Raw genomic sequence first — 9,229 nt, 5'->3', positions numbered from 1 at the left:
TCACTTGCTAGTTGAGTGGCTCTGATAGTTGGCTGTCATTATTGGTGGTATAGAGCATGTTACATCAAGAGGGGGTGATTATTAGAGCTTTCATATCAAAGTTTGTTCGAAGGAAGAGTTTACAGAAATATTCCAAAAACATGCAGAGACAGCCAGAATGGCAATAATAATAACGATCAATACCTACGGATAGTGTCACTTCCCTGTTTATAACCCTTCAATGGTTTCCTGATCCTCTAAAGAGTGAGTCCAGATTCTTTGATGTGCCCTTCGTGAGCTGGGTCCATCCTCAAACCACCTCTCAATGCCCACATCGCCCTTACCCCATTCTGGCCTTCCTGCAGGATGCCCTCTCTGCCTAGAACACCCCCACCTATCTCTCATACCTTCCTGCTCCTACAGATCTCTGAATCCTTAACCCCCACCGCCCCCACTACCACGAAGCCCCTGCACACTAGATTGCACTTACCTGTCTCCCTAGCAAGACTATGAGTTCAGAAGGGGCAGGATCTGTATGCAATTCCCCTGCCCCAGTGCGCAGCCTGGAGGGAGACTGGCACTGAATGGGTGACTGCTCCACCCCAGCACATTCACAGACATCTCTGTTGCTCTCCCTAGCCAGACCAGGGGAGGGTTAAACAATTGCCCAGCTCTTGGATCACCTTTGGCATTGGAGAGGCAGGTGGCCCAATGTTTAACCAGCTGCTTGGGAGACTGTTGTCAGCTCAGCTCAGGAACTGAATCCAACCACATCTTCCTGGAGCCGACACCTGGGCCCCTCCCACCCCTTTAGACCCTTCCCTTCCCTGGGCTCTGAGCTGGAAGAAGCTGGAACAGCTGGGGAGGGGGAAGGTGGGAGGAAGATTACAAAATTGGAGGAGGAGTATCTGGAGAGAGTAGGAAGAGCCCCGTCCATGCTCTGCCCAGATTTGTTTTTTGGCCTTGGCTGAGTCTTTCCCATTCCAGCCTCGGTATCCCCATCTGTGCACAGAGGAGACTGGCCTGGGTGATCCCTCCTGATGGGACTGGCCAAGGGCAAGTGATCCTCAGACTCCAGAACCCCCTAGCTAGAGACTTTCTCCACCACAGAGGTGGGGGTGGGTAAATCTTTAACTAGCTAGCCCTGGGCAGGCCCCAGACTTTCCGGATGGATGGCTGCCTGGGAAGAGGGGGAAGAGGGTGGGAGATGTTAAGGTGTGTATAGCCAGTCCCAGTGTGGTGGAGAAGGGAGGGTACTGGGGAGGGAAAAGAACGAGACTCGGGCGGAGCTAACTCCGTGTGCAAAGCAGGACATGGAGGAACGCGGGTCCCCCGACGGGTAAGTACAGATTTAGGGAGGTTCAAGGAGCTGCTGGCGCACGGATGGTTAACTCGGGTTGCTCCACAGGGACCCCGCGCGGAATCTGGAGCAGGGGCCAGAAGGGCCAGAGAAGCCGGAAACGCCCATCCAGGTGGTGCTCAGGTGGGTGTAGGTTGGCTAGGAGGGGGCCGGGCGAGGAAGAGCTCAGTGGAGACTTGATGGACCATCCGCCCCGTTCTCCGTCCCGTCGGACCACAGGGTGCGTCCCATGAGTGCGGCTGAGCTGCGTCGAGGGGAGCAGAGCGCGCTGCACTGCTCAGGGACTCGGACTCTGCAGGTAAAGACCCCCAGCCGGCCCCCCCAACCCCAAAACACACCTACCAGGAAGACGACGGGTCCCTCCTCCCGGCAAATTCCCCCAGGCCCCGCCCTCCCCCAGGTGGGCCCCGCCCTCCCAGAGTGCCCCGCCCCCTTCTCCATCGTGCCCTCCCCCAGGTGAGCCCCCCCGGCGGGGGCCCAGACGTGGCGTTCCGCTTCGGCGCCGTACTGGACGGGGCGCGCACGCAGGAGGACGTGTTCCGGGCGTGCGGCGTGCGGCGCCTGGGCGAGTTAGCGCTGCGCGGGTGAGTGAGGCCGGGTGTCGCCCCGCCCCCGCACAGCCCCGCCCCCGCACAGCCCCGCCCCCTGCCGTCCTCCGGGCCTGAGTCCAGCCCCACCCCTGCTGCCTGCAGCTTCTCCTGCACCGTCTTCACTTTTGGCCAGACCGGCTCCGGGAAGACCTACACCCTGACCGGACCTCCTCCCCAGGTGGGCCCAGCACTAGCGGAGCCCCCACGAGTCAGAGGTCGGTGGGCGGGAAGCTCTGGGGAGCCGCAGGCGGCGCAGACTTCCAGAAGGATGGGGCTTAGAACGTTACAGCCCAGCCCATTTGTTTGTAGACAGGAAAACTGAAGATCAGAGAAGTGATGGGGCTTGGCCAATATAGAGCACCTGGGTTCAAACTGTGTTCCCTTTACTTACTAGCTCTCAGTTTCTTCATCTGTAACATGAAAGTGATAGTACTGACTGAGAATTAAATGAGATGTGCGGGAACTTGGTACTGTGCTCTACGAAGGGTAGTTATAACTGTGGCGGTGGTGATGGCGGTAACCCAGCCCCAGGCTCAGCTGTTTTTGCCCCCAGGGGGAAGGGGTGCCTGTACCCCCCAGCCTGGCTGGCATCATGCAAAGGACCTTCGCCTGGCTGTTAGACCGCGTGCAACACCTGGGTGCCCCTGTCACTCTCCGTGCTTCCTATCTGGAGATCTACAATGAGCAGGTGGGGGACTGAGATGAATAGAGAGACTGCCCACAGGAAAAAGAGGCATTTCTTTTCAAGGAGCCTGGGTCAAGGGGCAGAATGGAGGAGGGGAGACTGTTGACCACAAAGTTTGGGGGTGGATGGAACAAGGACTCAGAGAGGGCCCCTCCTTTACCTTCCACCTCATCTCTTAGGTTCGAGACTTGCTGAGCCTGGGGTCTCTTCGGCCCCTCCCTGTTCGCTGGAACAAGACGCGGGGCTTCTATGTGGAGCAGCTACGCGTGGTGGAGTTTGGGAGTCTGGGGACTCTGATGGAACTTCTGCAAATGGGTGCGTGCTACCTTAGGGGAGCTTTGAGGTTTGAGGGATGCCTTGTTTTTCAGCTATTCACTGAGTGCCCTCAGGGCCCCGGGCTGGAGCTGTGGGTTCAGAGATGACCTTTGTGGGAGAAAGGGGCCAGCAAACCAACAATTCAGACACAGCGCAAGGGTGTTCCCCACCCCACCCCCCAGGCCTGCTGATTTTGCCTTCCAGACTCTTTTCCCACCCTTCCTCTCCAGCCCTGGGCTTCTGCCTCAGTCTGGCCTCAGTTTTACCTCCTGGAGGGATCTCTCCATCTCAAGGCCCTCCCTTTTCAGTCCGTGCTTCTTCATGTAGCAAACCACATCCCTCTTCCCCTCTACACCTTTCCCGTGCCCTGAGAGTAACAGTCATACTTCTTAGCCTAGCCTAAAGGCCCTTCTGTTCCAGGCTCACTCATTCATTCCTTCATTCATCAGATACTTACTGAGCACCCACCCTGTGGCTGGCATTGGGGGCACTGAGGTTCTAGGTTCTAGCTGAGCATTATGCCATGCCTCCCAGCTGATCTCTCTGCCTGAGTTTCTCTCCATCCACACAGCAGTGGGAGAGATGATAATAAAATGTGAGTCAGACTGACATTCTTCCACTCAATTCTCTCCAGCCCCCTTTCATCTATTCCTACTAGAGCTGGACCCAATATGCATCATTCTCCTGCCTCTGTGCCTCTGCATGAGCCGGCCCTCTACCTGGATGTCTTTGCTCCTTTTTCTTCATTGGTGACCACATGCCCTTCCTTGCAGGTCCAGCTCCGTATATTTTTCCCCTCTAGGTCTTAGCCGTCGAAGGAGCTCAGCTCACACCCTGAACCAGGCCTCCAGCCGAAGCCATGCCCTGCTCACGCTCTACATCAGCCACCAAACTGTGAGTGCCCCAGCTTGGGGATGGAGGTGGCCCCGCTTCACCCAGCAAGGGTCAACCTCTGGGGGTGTAAACCATCTTGGGCGTGCACAGGAGGTAACGGTGGAAACCCTTTGCCTTGTGGCTTTGATGGGGACAGCCTCTCCCAAGTTTCCATCAAGCCCTGTTCCCCAACCCCAGCAGATGCCTCCTGTGGAACCCGGGGGACCCCCTACAGGTGGGAAGCTGTGCTTTGTGGACCTGGCCGGCAGTGAGAAGGTGACGACCACAGGATCCCGTGGGGAACTGATGCTTGAGGCTAACAGCATCAACCGCAGCCTACTGGCCCTGGGTGAGATCTGGGGCCAGCTGGACTGTTTCCCTGAGTCCCTCATCTGTGCCTTACACATAGCTGTCCACATGGGGAAGCCAGAGGAGGTCCAGTGCACAGAGGAGAGTTAAAGAGCTGTGATCCAGAAGCCACAGGCCTCCTCTGGCCTCAGCTTGCTGTTGTCTCATACTTTCCCTCTTGGAACTTTGTTTATGGATCTCTCAACCCTGAGAAGACAGTTACATTCTAATTGGGAAGGTAGAAGCCCTCAAGTGCAGAGTGTGAGCCCTCAGACATTCAACCTGTCCCTTTTGGCATTTGGGAAGGCTGAAGTCCTGTGAGGGGAGGGGCACTAACTTATCTTCCCACCTCCCCACCTGCCAGGTCATTGGGCCTTGAGTCCTTAACAGCTGGGGCCTCGGCCTTGCTCTGTGCACTCTTGGGGAGATGCTCAGGAATGCCTCTTCATTCCGTTTATTAGTCAGACATTTCCTGAGCCCCTGCCAAGTGCCAGGCCCTTTGGTGGGCACTGGTGATCAGGGATGGACAGGGTCATCTCTGCCCTCCAGGAGACCCATTCTGGTGGCAGAGGCCCACCTGAGTGAGCAACGAGATGATGTGGAAAGAGGCATTTGAGAGACATAGGCCTGGACGGCCCAGCTGGATGGCCTTGGGCAAGGGGGGGTAACTATGCTGGACCTTGCTTTCCCCACCCAGGTCACTGCATCTCCCTGCTGCTGGACCCCCAGCGGAAACAGAGCCACATCCCCTTCCGGGACAGCAAGCTCACCAAGCTGCTGGCGGATTCACTGGGGGGGCGCGGGGTCACCCTTATGGTACTAGAGTGGGGCTGGCAGGGAGGGTGGAGTCCTGAGGGAGGGCTCCAGGAGAGGAACACTCAGGGGCAGTCCTCCCCAGGTGGCCTGCGTGTCCCCCTCAGCCCAGTGCCTTCCTGAGACTCTCAGCACCCTGCGGTATGCAAGCCGAGCTCAGCGAGTCACCACTCGGCCCCAGGCCCCTAGGGTAAGCAGAGAGATGCAGGCAGAGGGATGGGCAGGGAAGATGGTGGGGGATCAGGCAATAGTTGGAGGCTGAGTTGGCGTCATAGTTGAAGTCTGGGACTGAGTCAGAACTGGAATTACAGTTGGAATCTTGATGATGGCACATGGTTGGGTACGGTGGGGCCGAGTCATGGTCAGGGTTACTGCAGGTCTAGGGTGGAGTCTGATCCGGGCTGTAATTCAGAGTCTAGCTGACATCCCAGTTAGTATCATGATTAAGTCTGAGTTGAGTTGGAGTTTGTTGTGAGGTCTCGTCTGGGGTCAGAATCTGGGCCAAAGTTTGAACAGAACTGAGTTTGGGGTTGGACGTCAGGGTCCAGCTTAGAGCGGGCCTAGCAGGCATGCAGCTGAGGCCACGTGGCACTCTGATGCAGCTAGGACAAGGTGCCCCCTCAGGTGGATGCAGCCTTGGGCCTGGATTCAAAGCTGGCCAGTGAAGTATGGGCTGAATTGTAGGCCCCGCTCACTGCCCACCCCTGGAGCCCTCATGCAGTGCCAGTCATGTATGACCATAAACAGCAGCCCTGGGTCTCTTTCTCTGCAGTCCCCTGTGGCAAAGCCACCCCGGCATTTGGAGCCTGAGCTATTGCAGCTCCAGGAGGAGAACCGTCTCCTTCGGTCTCAGTTGCGTCAAATGGACCCCAAGGGTATGATGTCCCCGGGGGCGGGGGCAGGATGAGCATAGGGGCTGGGGCTCCTGGGGCTCCAGCCACCTCCCTCTTCCCTGCAGCCTCTGGGCTCAGTGGGGCCCGGGTGGCCTGGGCCCAGCGGAACCTCTACGGGATGCTACAGGAGTTCATGCTGGAGAATGAGAGGCTCAGGTAGGGCCCCGCCACCCACTGCGGGGCTGCTTCTGCCAAGCTGCCTCCCCTCCCTGGTCTCTGGCTCCCCTGCTGTCCCCACCTGCCTCCTGGGGCTTGTGCTATGCTGCTGTGTGGAGGGGCCGACCGACACTCCCCAGCCCTGCCTCCTGTCACCTTCCTGGGGCCTGCTCTTCCCAGGAAAGAAAAGAGCCAGCTGCAGAGCAGCCGGGACCTGGCCCGTGATGAGCAGCGCATCCTGGCCCACCAGGTCCAGGACCTGGAGCGGTGAGCACAGCTGCCGGCTGGAGACTGGCCTTGGGACGGAGGGCAGGTGGGAAAGGGCTCAGTGAAATAGTTAGGTCTGACCTCTGGATCAAGACCCTTGGGTTCAGATTCCAGCTCTGCCACCTACCAGCCGTGTGACCTTGGGTGAGTCATTTATCCTCTCACTGCCTGAGTTTCCTCTTCTTTAAAATGGGAATGATATAGTGCCTACCGTCTTGGGTTGTTTTAAAGTTGAGATTGAGTGAGTTCTTATGTAAAGCATTGGGAACAGTGCCCAGCATATGGAAAGCACTCCATGAGGGTTTGTGACAAGTGGGGACTTGGGTGCTAGCCTGGTGGTAGCACTGAGGGCTGCAGGCAGACCCCATTGTTCTTTCTAGGCGCCTCTTCTCTGCCTGCTACTTTCACCAGTCAGGCCCTGGCCCAGCCCCACCGTGTCCCTGTGTGATGGCGCCACTTCCCCTCTGCCACGTGAGTCTCTGCCCAGCCTGCAGAGGGGAGGAGCAGGGATGTCACAAAGCCTCTGACGTGACCTCTTGCAGGCCCTGCCATCCCTCTGCTCCTGCCCCTGCTGCCACCTCTGTCCTCTGTGCCGAGCACCACTGGCCCACTGGGCCTGCCCACGGAGGGAGCTCCACCTGCCACAGGTAGGAAAAGTCGAGGTCGAGGGCGGGGAGGCTGGGAGATCCAGAGACCTAGATCCAGGGGGTCTGCAGTCTGGGAGGCTCCAGGACGGGTCAAGGTGGGGAGTGGCTGGCTTTGAGTTCCTTCTGCCCAAGTTTCAAAATAGCTGTTTACCTCGCCTCCCCTCTTCCTCTCCATCCTGCCTTCTTTCAGGGACTCACTCTGCCGTTTGCTTATTTATTCACTCACTTACATGGCACTCATTTAGGCATTTACTTAATCACGTGTTCACTTACTCATTCAACAACTCTCCCCTAAGCTCCTTGCTTTGTGCTGGCCCCTGCTCTGGGCACTGAGGATTTATAGACCAGACATGGTTCCTGCCCTTAAGTGGAGTTCCTAGTCTCCAGAGAGGACATCACCAGGGCCACCCACTGCCCACAGGAAAAGTGACCACAGCCCCGTCCCTTTAGGCCCGCCTGACATTCTTAGTGCCCCATGGGGCAGGTGTGGCAGGGATGGTGGTATCATGTTTGGCACCAGGGATGTGGGGTGCAGAGAGGCAGGGCTGAGGGCACCCAGTGTGGGCTCTGGTCTTTCCTGCAGGTGTTTGGCCCTCAGGCCCCAGGTGATGTGCCCCTGTCTGCCCGGCCTCCACCATGGGCACCCCCACGCAGCCCTGGCTCTGCCAACTACTTGAGAGAGAGGTGGGCCCAGCCCTCGGTTACTGGGGTCGGGGAGCAAGAGGCCTGGGAACTTGAAGGCTCACCTTCTGCCACCCAACTCACTCTGGCCCAGGAGTCACAGCCACTGGACTCAGACCCAAGTCCTGGCAGAGATGCTGACCAAGGAAGAGGTGGTACCCTCTGCGCCCCCCATGCCCATGGGGCCCCTCAACACGTCGCCAGTGCTGAGAGGTGAAGAAGGGAGTGAGGGAGGGGCCCCCAGTGTTTTCTGTGAGCGTGGGCCAGAACCCACTTTCTCCAAACCTTAGTCTTCCCGTCTCTGAAATAGAGGGCATGTTAAAAGGTGAGAATTCTAAGATCTTTCTAGTTCCCCAACTTGGAATTCTCTTCCTAGGGCCACCTGCATTCCCAGATGTGTGCTGGAGCCCATGGTGTACATGGCAGTGGGGATGGGAGTGGGTACCACCTGAGGCTTCCTCAGAGGATGTTGGGACCCTGTTGGGACCCTGGGTAGGGAAGGGCCCAGAGGAGTACTGGCCTCAAATCTCACCGTGCCCCTTAGGTGGGGCCACAGTTCCAAACCTGGCCCGGAGACTGGAGGCCCTCAGAGACCAAATCGGCAGCTCCCTGAGACGTGGCCGGAGCCAGCCACCCCCCAGTGAGGGCACACGGAGCCCTAGCCGCGTCCTCCCTCCCTGCTGAGGGCAAGCTGGGGGACCCAGGAGACCACCATGTGACCGTGGACTGGGCTTTGCTCTCCTGGGCTTCAGTCTCCCCGTCTGTTAAATGGGGTTGCAGCTGCTGCTCCAGTCTGTACCTGGGCTGGGCAGAGGACAGTTCCTGAGGGACAGAGGTGGGGGCTGGTGGGAAAATTTGAGGGAGCAAAGGGAGAGTGCCACCCCAGACTAGGAGAAATGAGACTGGATTCAGGGGAAACCAGGCAGCCAGTGATGAAATATACAAATAAAGAGAAGCATCATCTCCAAGTCTGGTTGGTTCTGTCCTCTGACTAGTCAGTTACTTCCCTGTGGGGGTATCCCAGAGAGGAGGGGCTTTTGGTGGAGTCTGAGCGAGAGGAGGCAAGGACTCCGCCTTCCCCTTCTGATCTGGAATATTCCAGGTTCCCATTTCCTTTTCTGTATTATACAAGTTTTAATTGAACAACTACTACATGCCACTGGGCAGGCATGGGGAGACTGAATGGTGAGCATCTCCATGAAGGGGATCTGGGGAAAACTGACTTGGCTTTATGCCAGGGCAAGTGGTGGACCGAGGGGCTCGTACTCTGTGCCAGCTGCATGTGTCCTGGTGCTGTGGCTCTGTGACCCTAGGCGAGCCCAGCACCCTCCCTGGACCACTTTCTGGTTTTCAGTCAATTAGATGGAGTACATGGCCTGTTCTGTTGAACTCTGATGAGGGTCAAGGAGTTTAGGACTATCATGATTCCCAGCACAGTGCCCAGTAGGATGCAGTGGGTCTACAGTTTGGGGTAAGGCCAGACGTGATATGAGAAATTGGGGGTGCAAGTGGACGGACTTTAATACGGAAAGAGCCATGAGGTTAACCTAACTCTCCCATTTTATAGTTAGGGAGACTGAGACCCACATGGCTCATTCTTTTGTTTGTTCATACATTCACTC

The 9,229-nt window shown here is 57.5% G+C and overlaps 1 protein-coding gene across 1 annotated transcript; it reads left to right on the top strand.

The window, feature by feature from the left end:
• Nucleotides 1-1,258: 1,258 nt before the first annotated feature.
• KIF12 (kinesin family member 12) lies at nucleotides 1,259-8,450 on the top strand. The gene is made up of 19 exons (XM_072958991.1): nucleotides 1,259-1,318; nucleotides 1,388-1,462; nucleotides 1,559-1,637; nucleotides 1,796-1,923; nucleotides 2,032-2,107; nucleotides 2,483-2,617; nucleotides 2,794-2,929; nucleotides 3,732-3,823; nucleotides 4,001-4,151; nucleotides 4,848-4,966; nucleotides 5,049-5,153; nucleotides 5,736-5,838; nucleotides 5,922-6,012; nucleotides 6,193-6,279; nucleotides 6,660-6,750; nucleotides 6,822-6,926; nucleotides 7,510-7,610; nucleotides 7,702-7,820; nucleotides 8,152-8,450. The coding sequence occupies exons 1-19, from the start codon at nucleotides 1,293-1,295 to the stop codon at nucleotides 8,289-8,291; spliced, it is 1,959 nt and encodes a 652-aa protein (XP_072815092.1). The 5' UTR covers nucleotides 1,259-1,292; the 3' UTR covers nucleotides 8,292-8,450.
• Nucleotides 8,451-9,229: the final 779 nt, after the last annotated feature.

Source organism: Vicugna pacos, chromosome 4 (assembly GCF_048564905.1).
Source record: "Vicugna pacos chromosome 4, VicPac4, whole genome shotgun sequence".
In the NCBI taxonomy this organism is placed as follows: domain Eukaryota; kingdom Metazoa; phylum Chordata; class Mammalia; order Artiodactyla; family Camelidae; genus Vicugna; species Vicugna pacos.
This window is presented reverse-complemented; position numbering and strand designations above follow the sequence as displayed.